The 19,564-nt window shown below is 40.2% G+C and overlaps 1 protein-coding gene across 7 annotated transcripts in view; it reads right to left on the bottom strand.

The window, feature by feature from the left end:
• The window catches only part of GRID2 (glutamate ionotropic receptor delta type subunit 2), an 849,518-nt gene that overhangs the window by 660,679 nt on the left and 169,275 nt on the right, over positions 1-19,564 (bottom strand). For all 7 annotated transcript variants that reach the window (XR_014011362.1, XR_014011363.1, XR_014011364.1 and 4 more), the window contains exon 2: positions 12,011-12,166. Coding sequence is in view for 4 of the 7 variants with exons in the window: in XM_081206978.1 (XP_081063104.1) it covers positions 12,011-12,166 (156 nt within the window). In the remaining 3 variants the exon portion in view is untranslated. The remainder of the gene's footprint in view (positions 1-12,010; positions 12,167-19,564) is intronic.

Consider the following 19,564-nt stretch of genomic DNA (forward strand, 5'->3'; position numbering starts at 1 on the left):
ACAGAAGTGCCTGGCGTGCTCTGGTCCATGGGGTCACGAAGAGTCGGACATGACTAAACAGCAATAACAAGTTTGTTCTTGGTATGAGCTTTTGTGTGCATGCACACTTCTTCAGATACACTGAAACAGAAGTCACCAGAACCTTATATATAGTGAGAGGGTGGGGAGGGGTATTACTCAGAAGGGTGGTGAGAATGGGTGACTGGCTTATAGGTGTGGTAAACCTGTTGATGACTGTTAACGACTGCAATTGGTCTGACAGGAAAAAGCAAGGGGTGAGATGGCTAAAAATAGCTTTATCATGTATATTGAGATAAGAATCCAATGTATCCATTCAGACCAGGTCTCTCCATGGTTTTAAGTTTGGTAATAAGTTGCAATTCAGCAACTTCTCTTCCCAGTCTATTTCTTAAATTCTTTTGTAATAAGACAGCTACTTTGAGATCTTGTATAGAATGTCCTTGGAGATTGAACTGTTCTCCTACTGGTTTCTCTGTCTTGTGATGACTGATATCAGATTTATGTCCATTTATCCTTTGGTGTAGGGTTTGGCCTGTTTGGCCTATTTAGAGGGCTGGAGGGTACTGTTGGCATTTGATGGCATACAGAATGTTAGAAGATGAGCAATTAAATAGTCCTGAGATGGTATGTTTGATGTTGTTGGGCCAGTAATGGTGTTGTCCGGGTGTATGCAGCAGCAAAGTTGGCCTCTGGGTTTATTGCAGGCTCTGGTACCAGTGTCCATGTTAAGTCTGACTGTTGTATTATTGTGGGTGAGGAGTTGTTTAAGACTGGGTGGCTGTCTGTAGGCAATGAACGGTCTTCCCAATGAAAGGCCTTCCTGTTTATGTAGTGTAATCAATCCGATTCATGTTTATGAATACAATGGCACTGCTTATTTACAGCAAAGGATTCATAGGACTGCAGTCTTCATTTATTGTTTGTAATATTAATTCATTTAACTAAATGAATGTTGAAATACACAATGTGGACCATCAGAATGATTAATAACAGGGAATATCAGTTTAATCATCACTTTGATATGGGGTTACCAGGAGTAAATGAAATGAAACTGGATAAGCAAAAGATGTAGATAAAGTTCATTTATTAAAGCTAAATGATCAGCCTGCCAGAAACTATGTGGATTGCAAGGAAACAGACTTATTACACAGCTCGTACCAATGAGGTACAAATCATAATGGGCTTGCTATTTGCCCCCACATAATACTTCACTCTGACTACCAGAGACAATTTTTCTTTTGGGCGAGGGGAGGGGAGGTAGGGATCTTGGGCTATGGGTGGTATTCAACTAAGTTTTACTCAGAGCAGACCCACTGAAATTAACATTCCTTCCAGTGGCACCTTAGAGACCAACTAAGTTTGTTATTGGTATGAGCTTTCATGTGCATGAGCATCTCTTCAGATACCACACTTCAGGTATGCACACTTCTTCAGATACACGAAAGCACATACCAATAACAAACTTAGTAGGTCTCTAAGGTGCTACTGGAAGGATTTTTTTTTTTTTTTTTACTATGGCAGACCAACAGAGCTACCTACCTGTAACTGAAATTAACATGGTTAAATTAGGTCTATTAATTTCAATGTGTATAATCTGTGCAAAGCTTAACTGATTACCAGTTAGTGCAAGGTGACTAAAGTGTTAGTGCAAGGTGACTAATTTTGGAGATCAGGGAACCCACATTACTCATTCACTTAAATATTTCTTTTCTAGATCTGTGCAAAAGTCTGTGGCCATCAGCACACTACAGAAATGATTTAGATGGGTCTGAATTCATGTAGCTTTCTTAAAAGAAAAGTAAAATAATACTGCTTTGAATTTATCAAAGGAAATTGTTGGCTATGTCAGATGATGAATTGTTAAAAAAAAGTTAAAGATGAAACAACCTGGATTAGATTTTTTTTCCAAAACAATAGAAAATGCAATTAACCAGAATCTATAGCTGTTCACATAGAAGGGCATCAAGAATCACATTCATTAGAAACAGAACATTGTAATCCCATACCAAGATTGAATCATCTTCAATCAGTTCTAACTCAAGTCCATTTCAAAAGCTAATAACCTGCTTCACAGTTCACCCAACTGACTGATCCGACTGGAGTAATGTTTATGGGGTGCTAGTCACACAATGCCCATGTCCTAGGACTTCAACAGTATCAGCTGCTCACCAAACAGCACTGAAAACAAAACAATGGGTTGCAATTGCAGTCCACCAAGAATTTTAGACAGGGCAAAGTATGAAGTGCCCTATGGAACTGCATTGAGACAGGGTGGGAGAAAACAGTTATCTAAACCTACTGATCAGTTTATATTTTTAATTTGACTAATTAGGATTTTGAACACGTCACAAGCATTTGCACTTGCATAATTTTTTAATAAGCATTATATCTTTAGTCCAGAAAGAAAATAGATTTTGGGCACAATCGAATACACAGTTAAGCAATTTAAGCCCAGTGATGGCATGAGACTTAAGCATATTGTAAAGTTCTACAGTTAGATCTTCCTTTAGGGAGAGATGGAAGCTTTGGGACCTTACATGACTGGGTACAAGTCAAATAACTAAGGGGTTAGAGGAAGGGAAGGAAGGAATGAGAAGAGAGCAAGGAAGAAAAACGGGTCCATTATGAGTAGTATTTATTTGCTTCACCTTTTTGTGTTCCTGAGATTCTACCAAAGACACCAAATATGACTCATAAGAGAAATATTTTAAGTATATTATTATTATTTCAATTTATATTCCTCCCTCCCTCCCTCCCAAAGGACTCAAAGGCAACAAACACATCAATAATAATAAAAATAAAACACTTTTTTAAAAAATGATGGTTTTTTAAAGCATTCAAAAAACAGTTAACAACATTCTCTCAAACAAGGATTTCAGGGTTGCCTGGAACAGCCATCAAAAGTAAACAAGAATGTTTTAAAATGTTTTTCACCGACAAAAGCCAACACCTACCTTTTATATATATATATTGCCAAATGTCCTTCATATGGTGGGTGAAATTATCAGAACATGCCTGGAGTAGATCCAAGAAGACAAACCCAGAAAAACTGGGGGAGGTGGGAACCTGGTTGTTGAAGTTCCAATGCTCCAGCAGGATGGCAGGATGGGTTGCATCACAAGCCACCATTAAAATTTTTTTCACAGTATCTTAAAACACCCAACACAGCATTGCTGTGGGGCAATGTGGAAAATCATGGGCCACCATTTTCATTTCCCACAATGCTCTAGAGGAATGGGTGTTCTGAGAATTTTTAAATGGCAGCAGCACAACACTGATTGATGGAGCACGGCTGCAACCACTACGTAAATCCACCATGGGGTACAGATGCAACAGGGAGCCTACAGGTGCAGCAATGGCCTCACAGGGGACATTATTCTGAATAACCGCTCGAAGCTATCTAAGTAAGTTTCAGAATATGCCATTTTCTGTTTGATATCCATTTTGCACCCATAGTAGACTGAAACATAGAACCCTTTTTTCTTTCCAGATCACAAATTGTGGTTTGAGGCAATTATGTGTGAATAATAAGTAGGTGAAAAGAGGGTCTATCTGGCTCAGAATTCACTTAAGACATAAAACAAAATAACCAGTTATCATGCTACAGAGGAAATATTAGCCAATATACAATGTGTCTGTATTTCTTTCTCGCATCCTCACCTACCCTGGCTGCTTTATGTTTCAAAATGCAAAACTGATTTCATTCCCTCACCCTTGAGTTTAAATATGAACATAACACTTTACATCAGATCATTTTATTATGGAATGAGAAAGTGGACTTGAAAGGAAACTGAAAGGCAGTGAAGAACTGTGATACTATAAAGCAGGGACGTCCAACTCCCAATAGACGGCGATCTACTCACAGTGGCAGTGATCTACCCATTGTCGTTGGATGAAACACAGTAGTTGACCTTTTTTGGGAAAGCCAAAGTTGTGGAGCTTTTTTGGGGGAGTCAGAGTTGTTGAGCCTTTTTCGTTTTTTTTTGGGGGGGAGGAGATCACTGAGGGGCCAAAGATCTACCAGGATCTACCAGAAACACCTCGTGATCTACCAGTAGATTGTGATCTACCTGTTGGACATGCCTGCTAGAAGAAGAAGAAGAAGAAGAAGAAGAAGAAGAAGAAGAAGAAGAAGAAGAAGAAGAAGAAGAAGAAGAAGAGTAGTAGTAGTAGTAGTAGTAGTAGTAGTTTGGATTTCATATCCTGCTTTATCACTACCCGAAGGAGTCTCAAAGTGGCTAACAATCTCCTCTTTCCCTTCCTCCCCCACAACAAACATTCTGTGAGGTGAGTGGGGCTGAGAGACTTCAGAGAAGTGTGACTAGCCCAAGGTCACCCAGCAGCTGCATGTGGAGGAGCGGAGACGTGAACCCGGTTCACCAAATTACGAATCTACCGCTCTTAACCACTGCACCACACTGGCTCTTAAAGGTTTAATATCAACCTGAACATGCCCCAGTTAATAAACAGTGCTTCAAAAAGCATTGGGGGGGGGCATGGAATCCAAGCCTTTGAATTGTGTGGATTTTGAACTGGATTCTGTGGCAATCAGAAAAACTGGAAAGGACAACCTTATCACATCACTTCAAGCGCCCAAACAACTGGAGGAGCTGTATCCACCAGGCCATAATTTCTTTACATAAAACTTTCCTTCAATGAAATCCCAGCTGTAACCTTCACATATCCCTCTTCCCATCAAACCTCTGCTACTCTGTGCCCAAAATAAAATATTTTTGCTATGGCTCACTGCCTTCTATTCTTCCCTAGCCAAGGCAACTTTTTGTGTGTGTGTGTGTGTTTTAACACCAACTTGACAGAGGATGCAGTCAGTATCTGCTCAAATTATAATAGGGCCAGCACTATTCTTCACACTTGCCAAGCATAAGACATTTGCAATTATTTATAGCAAGGTGAGACACAGAGGAAATTGCAGAATGAGTATGAGGGGCCTTGGTCATTGGTTTTGGCATATTGGTTTGTTGTGAAATACTTTGATTAAACTGACTATATCCAAAGCATTCCAACAGAAGCACATCATGGATTTCCAGATGAATCCAAATACAGTGTCACTGTCACATCCACACCCTCAAGCAATCCTGGGAACTGCAGCAATTCCCGGCACTCTTATGTGCATTAAATGTATGGTGTCAGTGTGACAACCATCAGGGCTGGGCTGTAAAATACGACCAAGGAATTAGGAGTCCATATTGAAAAGCTATCAGGATCAGAGGGCAAACCAGAAGGAGAACAAGCCAGGACTCAGTACTGAATAGCAAGACCAGAAAGGCAAGACTTGCTAGGGTTCAGATCGACCTTGTTGTTCAAGCAAAATTTCACGGAGACCAAGTGCCCTTTTATATTCCTTCTTGACCAGAAGGAGGCAACTGTCAGCCTGGACTGAATCAGGTCAGAAGGTTCTTCACTAAAAAGCTGTCGTGACACAGCTCACCACAGAGGACTCAGGTCAGCAGTTCTTGGTAGCCCCTTAGGGGCATGAGCCCATAGCCCATTGTCACTCAGCTCCAGTTTCACCCTAAGCCAGCTGTGATCTGATATGTAGTCCATCTTAATGAATAGATAATACAGTTATGAATTCTATTATGTGTCTTGTTTATGTGTTACTTTAATAGGACTTTAGAGGTGGAAATGCTTTTTTGCGGGGGGGGGGGGGGTGTTAAGAACCTGATTGACAGAGACTGAGATTCAGGTGGCAGGTGGTACAGTTACCATTTGCTTGCAGGCCTAAGCAAACAGGCAAGTGCAGAATGGCGAGAGCAGCCAACCAAACTTGCTCACCTGCCATTTTGTTCTAATCTGAGAGGGGGCTATACCATCAACAGAAGGGATGGAGGAACCTGTGGTCCTACAGATATTGTTGGACTCCAACTCCCAACAGCAACTAGTCTGGTCAGTGCTGAGAGATGATGGGAGTTGAAGTCTAAGAATATCTGGAGGGTTACAGGTCCCCCTTCTGCTAAAGAGAGGGATTGTTCCTTATCACCATCACCGCTTTCTCAGTCATTCAAGTGGACAAGCAAATGAATGGCAGTGGCAAGGGCCTGCTGCCACCTGTGATTACTCACCACCCCCCTTTAGAGGTGTGGATCAGGCCTGCTAAGGAGTGAGAAGGAGAAGAACAAGGCCCCTATACAAATGTGTTTGCAAGACCTCTCCAAGATTTAGGAAACTATTTATGCAAGTATTTGAATGCATTTATCAAAAAAGCTGATACTTGTTTGCCAAACTCTTTAGGAGCACATCATAAAGACAGAAATAAAAGGACTTTTTCAAAGTCAACAATATAAATGACAGAAAACTCTCGCACTGAAATTTACTGTCAGGACGCATCCTTGAAAGGCTCAAAGAAGGCAAGTGTGGCAAGTCCAATTTATGAGATCAGAGCTTCAAGCTGACAGAGCTGAAACTCTGAAGGATTTGAAAGCCAGAGTTTGCAAAGGCTGTCGAAGAGGGTGCCTCTTTGCTGAACCCACTGAATGGAACAAACAGCTATCCAGGTGTAAGCAATGCCTCAGGCAGTACTAAGCCTTGCAGAGATGCTCCATGACTGATGCTGTGAAGCAAGAAACAAGACGGACAATGATATATGACAGCCCAGATTCGGGGGTGAAGGGGGAGTGCTGTCACCAAAGGGACAACCAATAACACTGTTGTGAAGAGACTGGCATCCACTTGGGTGGCTTAAGATCTTCTTCAAATCACCTCTGACATTCACAAAGGTGGAAAGAGAAAGTACGCTGCTTTTTCTTGGTTCCATATCCTTGGTTTGCTGGAACTGGTCCCTGAAAAATTGTTGGGTTGCCTTCAGTTTTGTGTGGTTGACTTCCAATGGAAATAGAAAAAGGAAGCAGACATTTCTGTTCCTCTGTGGTCAGGAATGGAAATTAGTTAAGTAAATTTAATTGGTATTAATTCACATCATTGCTGTTGGCTTTAAGTCCACAATGGTACACAATTAATTACTTTTTACATTGTTTTAAAGTTTTACATTGTTTCCATTCTGTAGATAACTGATGATGTGAAAACCCTGGAGATCTGTGTCCAATTACAAGAAACAATACTGGGCGACACAAACAAATAGTCTGATGCAAGCTGAGGCAGGTCCTATGTTCCAGAAAAGGTGAAATTTGATTATTTATCAGTTTCTGTCTATCTCCCTCTTTCCTCCTAGGAAAACCTAAATGACAATTTCTGCAGAATAAACAGAAACCATGGGTATAGCAAATGACTTATTAGGTAATTAAGGGAAATGTGGCTTACTTCCAAGTAAACATGCCTTGGCTGTCAGTCCTAGAAGACCTGCTGCCTGTTTTACAGGCCTTTCCCCATCTCCTTGCTGATTCAAAATACAAAAGGTGAGACTGCGGAACACACTCTTGGGCTCAGGGGGGTTGTTGGGGGGGGTTGTTTGAGGAGTTGTTGATGATGTTGGTTTTTTGTATCTTTCTTTTATATTTTGTTGTGATTTACGTGGAAACTGTTCTGTTGGGTTGTATATTTTTCAATGCTTTATTTATTGTTTATGACTACTTTTGTTAGGTTGTAGCTATACATTTTTTCATGTCATAAGCTGCCTTGAGCATGGTTTGAACTGTGGAACTGTGGAAAGGTGACATAAAATAAAATTATGTATGTATGCCTAAGGTTTGATTGTGGGTTCTGTATGTGTTTCCAAGTTGGGTTCTTCTATGGGGAAAGAATTTGTATAGTTATGTCTATCATAACCAGAGAAATCCATTCTAATAGGTAAAAAGATAAAGGACCCTGGAAAGTTAAGTCCAGTCAGGGGAACTATGGGGCTGCAGCGCTCATCTCACTTTTCAGGCCAAGGGAGCCAGTGTTTGTCCATAGACAGTTTTCCACATCATGTGTCCAGCATGACTAAATCGCTTCTGGTGCAACGGAACACTGTGGTGGAAGCCAGAGCGCATAGAAACACATTTTATCTTCCTGCCAGCAGCACCTATTTCTAATAGACCTAAGTAACAGCTTTAAAAAAAAAATCAGTGGATTTTTGGAACATGTGGGTCAGCTTCTGCAGACCCATGTTAACTTCAGGACTTCTCCATAATATTTTATGAAGGGAATTCTTTTATTATTAAATCCAATTGAATCTTATATTTCATCACTTTATAATATATGCAGTTGTCTCCTGAGGCCACATCTAGTCTTACTTACAAGATATCTCTTCCCCAGTCTTGGGGAGGAAAAAATATGACTCACCTTTGTAAGTGAAGTTTCATAAATCAAATGAGAAGTATTCGCCAGTTACCCTGAGATCTATATGGACGAAGCCTCAGGGTACCATAATAATTTATACAAGGAGATTGAAAAGGATGACCACTTGATAAAATAGAGAGACAGGAGTCTGAGAAATACAATTACACTTACCTACAAAATTTCATACCGAGTGACTTAGGACTAGTTTATAATTAGGTATAAGGTTCTTATTTCTGCTATCAAAGTAAGAAATGTTGTAGAAGCCATCAATATCTCATTTGCAGATCCCACTGGAATTAATTAGAATTGCACAGAATTTCAGCAGTACTTTTTTATGGAAGCATATGCGGTTAACCTTTTTTTGTTGCTGCTGTTGGCAGAAGCTGAGCTTGGTAACAACTATTATGGCAACCAGCAACCATGTGTACTGAGGAGAAGAAGAAGAGGAGGAGGAGGAGGAGAAGTTTGGATTTGATATCCCACTTTATCAATACCCTACGGAGTCTCAAAGCAGCTAACATTCTCCTTTCCCTTCCTCCCCCACAACAAACACTCTGTGAGGTGAGTGAGGCTAAGAGACTTCAAAGAAGTCTGACTAGCCCAAGGTCACCCAGCAGCTGCATGTGGAGGAGCGGAGATGCGAACCCGGTTCACCAGATTACAAGACTACCACTCTTAACCACTACACCGCAACAGGCAGTGGGTTCTACCAGCACCCCTTTTGCAGCATTTTTTGGCTTCTTGTCTAATATTATGTGGTTAAAACACCCCACTGTATGTTAAAAGCTTTTAGTCCCACTGCATTTCCACTACTTCATAGGTATTAGTTTAAGGCACATGTGTTGAGCTTCATGTATGAACTCAGCATCTGTAAGGTCATGAAAACATGAAACTCCTTGCCCCAACAAAAGCTCTTTAAAAGGTATACAAACCAAGGTCCCTCATACATTGGGTGGAGGGGATTGACCCACCAGTACCACCCTTGCCATCTGTTCAGTTGCTGTGTGAAACGCAAAAGAATATATGTGCAAAGGGAATCGTTATTCATTGCAGGCTTGCCTGTACATCAGTAGTCACACCCCAAACACGTGGTCAGCATATGTCTCAGTAGTGAGGCTACTCTGCATGCCTCCCCCCAACACATACGGTACTTTTTAATGAGTGAGGGCTTTATCTGAAGTGGCCTAATATTGGGCTGTGATCTTGCATGACAAAAGTCCCTGCTGTCTAAATCTTCAGATTCCAGATGTTCCCCAACTCCACAAACAGAATGATGGCTGCACCTACGTGACTTCGTTCAGAATCTTGTATGGCCAGAGCTTTACCCCTGGTGTTGAGTTTGTTCGGCCCCTGCAAAGCTGAGTGATTTGATATTTGCCTGTGTCACTAGGCAGTAAATGTGAGCATTCACCTCTGAGGCACTCTCAGATATTTAACCAACATTGGTAACATTTCTGACAAGTTCAAGAGTATTGCATTGGTATAATTCCCTTGGAATCTGGGGGCACATGCTTCCAAACACTGAACAGCTGGGTGGGATGGGCAAACAGGTGCCCTTTAACTCACCATGATGAGCTAGCAATGAAAGGTTCACATCAGTTTAAGGATGGGTACTGGGCATCTAACCTGGGTAGGCTTGCTCAGGTAAAGATCCAGAGGGTCTTTATCCTTTTGTCTATGCAACTTGAATATGCGTGCAGTAGGTGAGTTTCATATTGGTTTACCAATATTGGTTCTTGTCTCTTGAGATCTCACTCCTGGGTGTGCAGGGAAATGCACATTTCACCATTTAATCTGGATTACACCCAAGAACAGGTGTTTGTCTTGTGCTGTGTGAAATCCTTGTTTGAAATATTTACTGAAATCTCTCTTCTCCTAAACCAAATCTGAAAGAGTGCCACCTTTTTGAAATTCAGAAGGCAACTACAATGGGGATTAAGAAGGATATCTAAATACTCATTAAAAGGCATTACAGTTTAAGAAACTTAGTAAGATTTAGGAAGCTTTCAGCAGAAGATTGGATCAGCTCCCCTCAGTGAGAGAACCCAATAGCTTCAGTATTACTAAATACTTTCTTAAATGCAATCTTAATATAATAACTGGAGTTTTCCCACCCATGCATGCTGGTATGTCTGACTTCACCCCATCAAACATTTCCTTTCCTTAACAGCTTATTGAATTCCAATTTTAAATCCTAAGAAACATCCAAAGAGAAGTACAAGCTATCCAGCTTCCAGTCACAAAGCTAACCCCTACTTCCTTTTCATAGAAATACATGCTTAAACACAATAATTCAAGCATGTAATAATGGTCCCTAAGAACCTAAATCCAATATTCTGAGAAAACCAAATGTAGTACCAATTTCAGTCTTGCTATAATTGGCAAATTGTCACACTTACCAACAATGGATGTCAAAAGAAAGCAATGATAATCATAATCAGCCACTGATAACTGTACAAAGATACAAGCTCAACAACAAAAATGTTACTAGGAAGAACTGTTTAAGTGCATTTGCCTGATATGCCTATTTTGTTGAAAATAAGTCTTGAAACATACAGTACTGCTGTTTTTGAAGGAGCTCTTCTCACAAAACATCAGTTGGTGAATAAAACGTATTGGCTGTAGCCTACTAAATCCTACTCAGAGTAGACCTATTGAAATTAATTACCCTAAATTAGTAATGTGCATTAACTTCAATGGGTCTACTCCAAGCACAACTAGCATTGGATACAAACCACTGGCTGAAATAAGAAAGCAATCATTGCTACAAAGCACAACATTAATAACAATTACTTGAGAACAGGTAGACTGATTTTCAAAGTGATCCACCAGTGTTATCTGCAAAACATCCTATGAGCACGCCCATACAAAAGCAGAAGTACAGCAAATAACACTTATACTGAATGTATTAATGGAAACACATTCCACCAACTATAAAAGGTGGATACTCTCAAGCAATACCTGGGTGCTAGATACTATGATCCACATAATGGATCACAGCCTTAGCTATTGCCCCTTGTGAAGGATAGTTATCAGTCTATCCATTATAAACCAGTGACTGAAATACTGAATTAATGAGACCCTGTGTCTGCAGTACGTTCCAATCCTGCATCCCACTAGCACACCCACCACCTCCTAAAACAATGGCTAGCAAAACCATCATAAGACATAAGGGGACAAACCTTCTTTGCCTCCCTCCCTCTGTAATTCAAGCACTAGCTAAAACTTCACATCTTCTAACAAAAATATAAAAACATGTACAAATAAACATTCATTTTAGTAAGTCCTACATTCATATTTTAGGTAATCAATATATGCTAACATTTGACCAATATAAATGTTAAGAGAACATGGGAAAGGAATCTTTTTTCTCACAATAAGACCAAGCCAATTTCTATAGACTAAGAGAACTAATTCTGTCATATTCCTCTACATTCCCTAATTGATTAACATGAATGAAAACAAGATTTGCTATTCCAGGTCAGTCATCACAATTTTAACGCTAGTCAACAAGAAACACCTTATCAGTTTGACCTGCTGCATGGAATCCAACCATTGGCCAGTTCACAACCTGCCATCGCGAAACCAAAGCCAATTCCCATGCTCTGCTATTTTATAAATAAATAAAAGTTCATCAGTCAACAATGTACATGTTTGGCTTGAATGCAGATGATTAAGGAGACCACAATCCAGAAGTATGTATCTATACCAAAACACAAGCTGTAAAATATTCCACCATCAGAAAGCCTACCTTCTTGAACTGCCTGGAATGGGTTGTTGCCATCCACAAAATTCACAGAAATTGTGATTTTCTCCGTCTGTAGGATTTCATCATTCTGGTTGAGATCAGAAACTGCCATGCGAAATACCTCCTCATCCTTTTTTGCAGATTCATCAAATATTGCCCCTAGAAAGAAGGCATGTGAATAATTAAGAGCAGTACTGCATATGAACGGTGCAGAGATTCAGGATGCAATGCATGAAGACACGTTTTGCTGATAATTCAAAGGCATGAATTTAGTTTGCAGTTCAGCACAGCCACCTGTTTATGAGCAAGCCAAGAAATTTGTTAACGATGCTTGGCAAGGGTTCAATCTACTTTAGGGCAAAATAAGGAGGATGTCTGACCATACAACAACAAAAAATGATTTGCAGAAATTATGGTAGGCATGGTATAAGTAATCCAAAATGGAATGCAGCCAGGAGACGGAGGTAATAACCTTACAAACTATAACAGATTGGCGAGCTAGGATGGCTCCTGCAAATGACAATTAGGGAACATAAATTTGCAATAAAAGATACAGCAGCTGGCAAGATCAACAACAGGTGGGAGTGTGGTTAATGACAGCATAGCTACAGCAGCATCCTACAAGTCCAACCTGCTATGCTGCATCTAAGTTGTACTGTAACTGCCTATCATGATCCTGAATTCCTTGCTTTGGGGATGGTGGACATGCGATCCACCATTATACCACATTTAATTACAATGAGTGCAGCTAGCATAGTAGCCTTGAACTACATTGCTCTGCTGGTACAATGCTGAGGTCCATGTACAGTAGTGTTACCCGTCTTGAAAGTTGCAGCATTATGTTTTTGATCCTAAATCTGTCATCACAATGGTTGACCCTAAGACTCCTTACCAAATTTCACTGAAACCAACAGAGTATATTTCACTTTATGATGAACCATAGCGTGGCCAGATACAGAGAACAACATAGCCCATGTACCGAAGCAGAAACCTTGATAGGAACAGGACCAAGGAAAGTTTAACCTATAGAAAATCCTTCTACATAACTACAAAAAAATAGGGAGTGATTCATTCCTTTGCATCTGGCCACCACTAAAAATCCCTACTGTAATCTAGGGAAAGTTGGAGTTTTTTGAAGTTTTTGGGGGGTTTCCTCAATGAAACCCCAAAGAACCAAGAACAGAAGACATGTTTCTCTGAAGGACAATTCACACTTTGACTTCTGATCTTCTGCAACGTACAGATACAATGTGAGTGTAAGCAGACCCTTTGGAATGTCTCATATTTAATGGCATTTGTAGCCCAGTTCACAACTTTGATGCACAACTTGGATAGTTGGGGCTGTCCAAGTGCTATTGGACTCCAAATACCGGCATAGTCAATGGACAAGGAAGACAGGGGTTGATGTCCAACCAAATCTGGAAAAGGGTTTAGCTACCCCTGCTCTTAAAGGAGCAGAGGTTCCATGGCTTTCTTAGCGGACAATGCCCTGAAGGTGGGGAAAATGTGAAAACTCCTGTTCTACATCAGAATGCAGATTGCTGAGAGACAATCACATTCCTACTTCCTTGCATTAATCATCACAATATAACAGATATTGCATTATAACGTAAGTCCTCCACACACCAGTCAAAACACGTTATGAGGACATCCTAGAGCAATGTGTTCTCAGACACATCCTGTGTTTTAGAAAAAGAACAAAACCTCATTGCCTTAATTTATCATGGTCTCCTTTCCGTATCCTCCACCATCAATTTTCCTGCCAGCTCTATTCATTCAGTGCCAGCAGGCTCCCTGCACAAAAACTTTGTCCACTTTGACCCAGGAGTTTTCTTCTCTGCATCTCCTGCCATCTGGAGCAGCTGTTTCATACCTCTCCATCTCAATGACCTGTCATTTCCTTGCAAATCTCAGCTGAAACACGCACATTTTTCTCCCTTCCTTCTTAATTCCTCTGTCATTTTGCCAGAGCGTTATTTACATACAGAGTAGCTTCACTTAACTTCTTGAAGGCATTGTGGGCTCCTGGCAGCAGCTGTTGTGAAAAGTGGTCTCCAGTGGAGACAATTGGTAAGCACTATTTAGAGGTGAGAGCCATTTAATCTTAGCCCTGGTAAAATGGTTTTGGTGTTTCACACTTCTAAACGGACTCAGCTCCAGAACATTGAACCAAGTGGTATTTTGGAGCTTAGATCTGATGCTCATCACGCCAACACAGACCAACATACACTGATAAAAAGGTTGTTAATGAAGGACTTTTCCACTGGGCAAAAATAGAGTATTGCTGCTTAAATCCCACCTGACAGATGACAAAAAAGAGAAAAGTTGATGGGTGGGCAACCTGTGGCTTTCCAGATGTTGTTGGGCTCCAAAACCTATTATCCTTGGTCATTGGCCATGCTGTCTGGGGCTGATTTGAGTTGGAGTTTAACAACTAACAGGTCAAGTTCAAGGTATTACTATTAGTATATACCGTAGTCCTTAACAGCTTGGAACCAGTTTACTTGCAGGATCACCTTACCCCATATATGCCCTCTCAACCATTTATATCTGCAAAACTGACACTGTTATAGGTGTCAATATTCATCTTGCTTTTGTAAGAAACTGCTTTCAGTGTGGGACCACCTACACTTTGGAACTTCCTGCCTAAGGACACCAGGCAGGAATCTTTGCTGTATTCTTTTCAGTGCCTGCTTAAAGGGCTTTTGTTCAGGCAAGCCTATCCGAACATGTAGGAGTTAATTGTATTATCTTTCTAGCTACTGTTGATTTTAATCATCTTTTGAATCCCTTTAATTACATGTTTAAACTGTTTTAACAATAATTTTAATGTTCAATTTTATATTTTTGTAAACTGTATAGGTTTTCTTACAATCAAGTGGTCTACAAACTTTGTTAATAACACTGGGAGTGCGAAAGGTTCTGCACCATGCCTTATGAATAAAAAGTACATATATATAATTATTCCCCAAGTGTGGGGAATGTGTTCTGTGTAGTCAAAACTGCACCTGCCACGTGCATGTTTGCTTTAATGTTTTTATATTGTTGTAAACCGCTGTAATATATTTTTATGATACAACAGTATATAAACATTTTTATAAACAATTCCATAAGTAAATAAATGGTTTGCAGAAATACAAAATTATATTCTATAATGTATAAACATTTCCATTTTGCTGAAATTTATTTTGCTGTTTTATTTATTTCAACTGGTCCATGCTGTGACCTCTGAATTTGCTTGAAGCTGGGACCTATATTTGTAAATGTTGATTTGCATTTTATCCATTGTTATAAAGATGTGGGGATTAACGTTTGTATATGTTTTTTATCTATTGAGTTTTGTATGCCACTTGGATTTTTTTCCATTAAAGTTAAGTGGGTTTTAAATGTTCTTAAGTAAATAAATAAGCTACAAATAACAAATTCTGTTGGGAAGAATCACAGAGACTGAGGGAGTGCATTGCAAAAAAAAAAGGGGGGGATAAGCAAATATCATGGGAAAATATTCTTGTATGCACATGTAAACAAGAGTAATCCAAAATGGATTAATATAGACTTGAGTATCTCAACTAAGCACCAGCTCTTCTACTATATCACAAGTATTCGATAATTTAAACAAAAACCACAGTCATTTTATGTTCTAATGAACATTGCTTAATATGATTGCTCCTTGTCCCCAGTGACATTGTTAGTTCGTTCCAGTGTGTGAATCCAATTACACTGCGTTTCCAAACTGCTGATATTGCATTATTATCCTATACATGAGACCCAATATTGCTACAAGGTATGCTTGCGTGGCGGGCTCAGTTACAGGACAGAAAAACAAACACAAGAGTTCCCTAGTTATTCATGAACTGTTTCTGTGACTACAGAAATGTCATCAAGGCATCATCTTACCCATCTGTGAAATTAAACTATTTTATTTAAGCTGAAGCTTGAATGTTTAATGTTTCTAAAATAAGGTTAGATCATTGGAATAAATGCCATTTTGGACCTTGAGTATATATTAACTTTCAACCTGGTTAATTCAAACTTTATTGGTATTCTTTCTTCCTCTTCTGATTGCTGACAAGAGTCTGCATCATGCCTGCCCATGACTGAGACCTGGGGGTGGAGTTTTACAATATGGTTATTAATGCAGCTTGCAATAGCCCATGACATTTACCACTATACCATTTTCCCAGTGGAGGGGCTTGGCAAGCAACCAGACACATGTGACAATGACAGTGGGGAGAGGGTGGGGCTGATGCATGGGCTATTGAAGCCTGCCTTTCTCCTGGTGTCTTCAGTTGTGGGGCCCCAGGAAGTGGTGGAGCAAGAAGACCTCCCTACTCACCTGGAAGAAGAAGAGTTTGGATTTGATATCCCGCTTTATCACTACCCGAAGGAGTCTCAAAGCGGCTAACATTCTCCTTTCCCCTCCTCCCCCACAACAAACACTCTGTGAGGTGAGTGGGGCTGAGAGACTTCAAAGAAGTGTGACTGGCCCAAGGTCACCCAGCAGCTGCATGTGGAGGAGTGGGAAATCGATCCCAGTTCCCTAGATTACGAGTCTATCGCTCTTAACCACTACACCACACTGGCTCTCAGGGTGGAGCTGAAAGATGAGAGACCCCTGGCCCTTGGCAAGGTTGGCTCCTACATGGTTTAGTTAGGCCTTGCTCCCCCTATGCAGATCAGTTTTGGGGATTAAATATTTAAATAAATGTGGCACAGCTCACCCAGTCCTTGCTCTCCACACTGCTCCCACTCTGCTCTCGCTCACCCTACCCCTGCTGCCACTCTTGCACATGTTGCCCTACTCTGTGTCCACACTCCTGTCTATCTGCCTCTGCTTCCCTTCTCTCACCTTCTGTTCCTGCTTCCTTGAGTATGTGCATTTCATGGCCATCATCATTATGACAATACAAATACAGTCATATATTGGATGTCAAACAGCCTAGTTCTCAAACGTTTTGGCTCCCAAACGATCGAAACCCAGAAGTGACTGCTCCGGTTTTCAAACGTTCTTTTGGAAGCCAAACGTCCGACGGGCCTTCTGCGGCTTCCGATTGGCTTTGGTTTTCGAACATTTTGGAAGTCGAACGGACTTCTGGAATGGATTCTGCTCGACTTCCAAGGTACGACTGTATAGTATTGAAAGTAATAGGCCAAAACAGTTACCTGGATTTTTGCAATTTCACTGGGGGGATGGCTATGTGAGGATGTTACAATGAAACTACTGAACTTCAATTTTTACTGCTACAAGAATTTACTAGTACATACTGGTTTGGAGGGCTCGCTCACACCATTGCTCGCCTGTTCAGACATGAGAACAAACTATGGTTTGATTAATCCAAGAAGTGTTATATTAAGCCATGTGACAGAGGGAAGAAAAGGACACTTAATCCAATACCCATACCCAGTCCTCAAGATCTGGAGGATTAGCAAAAATGTGTCTGAATGCAGCTGAATTTATTTGCTTTTTTTCTATGACAGAATTCTGTAGGCAATTCTATTTAAAACATGGCAGAAGGAAAAAGAGATGCTCTTATCATCTAAGCATATAAAATCTTCTGCTTCTGCTGATGAAGCCAAATGGCTTTTTTTTATTATTTCATTTTCCCCCAATCTTACTGCAAGCCAATCACAAGCATGTCAGTTCCTAAAGCCCATTGTTATAAATTATTTGACTACAAGAGAATGTTTTACTCTATTACACTTTTTTATCGAGTCTGCTATCCTGCCTCAGCAGTATTAAGGTGGCTTGACATGTTGACAAAGAAAATAAAGACTCAGCTTGTAATGGAAGAAGCTCACCTGAATGGATTTGCATACAGTACCTGCAGCATCAGCTCTTGCCGCCTGTCAGACTCATTATTTGTAAGACAACAAAAATTACAGTCTTAAAATGTAGGGAGGTAGAAGGGGATTTCAGAACGCTGCTATCTTCAATGACACTGAACAGCACTATTTGAACTGACTGCATTATTTCAAAAAGTAGTAAGAAATCTTTTTTTCCTGTAGTATTACTGACAAGTAGGCTTTCCCCTTAATTCACTTATTGCATTGAGGATACACATTACTGTCAGTGAGAGTTGTGCTCATATTTGCAGAAGAAACAGAACCTCCAAAGCCTTCATAGGCTGGATTAATGCCAAATTCTTCTGTTTATACACAAACTGTTTGAGACATGCGTACCTCTCTCTCTTTCTCTCCCACATACACACACACAATTTTGCAGATACAGATTCAATGCATTTCAGTTGCAAAGATTAAAAAGCAACAACATGATTTGGACTACAATGCTATAACGCCCACAATGATTAATATTAGCTATGTTCAGGCACACCAACGATAAGGGGCTGATGTGTCTTCAGCCCCCTTGATATTTGTGTTGACAGGGCCTGGCATACATCATGTGCATTGCAGCTTCAGCGCCTGACTCTGCCAAAATGCTTGGTCTCCTCCAGAGGACGCGATGTCACACACATGACGTCATACACACACACTGCACACCAGGTCTCCTCAATTTTGGGAGGCAACCTGGCATCTCTGGCCATGTTCATTAGGTTCAACAGGCCTACTCTGAGTAGGACTAGTCTTGAATATCACCCAATATATTTTTCTCAAGTCTTTTTGTCACTTCCCAAATCAGCAAAAAATTATAGCCCAACACTAAACACAACCCCTTTGAGAATTACTCAGTTAGCTTGCATAGTACTTGATGGAGCAACACTAATATGTACCCTCCCCATCCCTGCTGACTTTGATATAGAGGTAAAATACCAATAAATATAAACCTCAAGAACACAGCACTCTTTTCTATAGCATAAGAATAAAGTTAGATTTTCTGCACCCTGCCATTCCGCATAAAGGTTCTTAATGTTATTTTGCTGTCAAAATAACAGTTTTGGGGGAGCTATAATAGCAACATATTCATTATATAAGCCAGTGACCTGTTGATTATTACTAGCCCCTCAGTTTCCCACTGTATCCATTACAGCCCAATTGGACCTTCATTGTTAAAAATGGGTGGTTTGGTAGGTATTATTGTCATATGATTATTAATGCCCCGGAAAGAAAGTTACTGCAATGGCAATAAATCTGCTGAGTGTTATTAATGTCCCTGCAGTGGAACACACTAAAAAGTGCCCTTATAATGGTCATTAGTAACCTACTTATAGATGCTTTATAACCGAGGGGAAAGCTGATACATAATCATATTTCATTAGACAGTTGTTAGCAACCACCTCAAGCAAAAAAGTGCACCCACACCCACAGCCCAATAGGAAAAAAATAGGGAATGTTAGACGCCGTCATGAAAATGCAACCCGTATATATATATAAAAAAACTCCATTATTTTTGAGAAATTTAAATGTTGACAATAATGAATGTTATAAATAGCAGGGTGGGCAGGATAAGAGTTATATTTGAACTTTAATAAATAGAAGAGTAAAAAGTGAGCCTTCAACCTAAGTATGTAAAATGGGCCCTCTTGGATCAGCAAGCAGCACATGAGCACAATAACACTCTCTCACTCACGAACCCCGGAAACTGGTATTCAGAGACACATT

Source organism: Podarcis bocagei (assembly GCF_964188305.1).
Source record: "Podarcis bocagei genome assembly, chromosome: 9".
Classification (NCBI taxonomy): domain Eukaryota; kingdom Metazoa; phylum Chordata; class Lepidosauria; order Squamata; family Lacertidae; genus Podarcis; species Podarcis bocagei.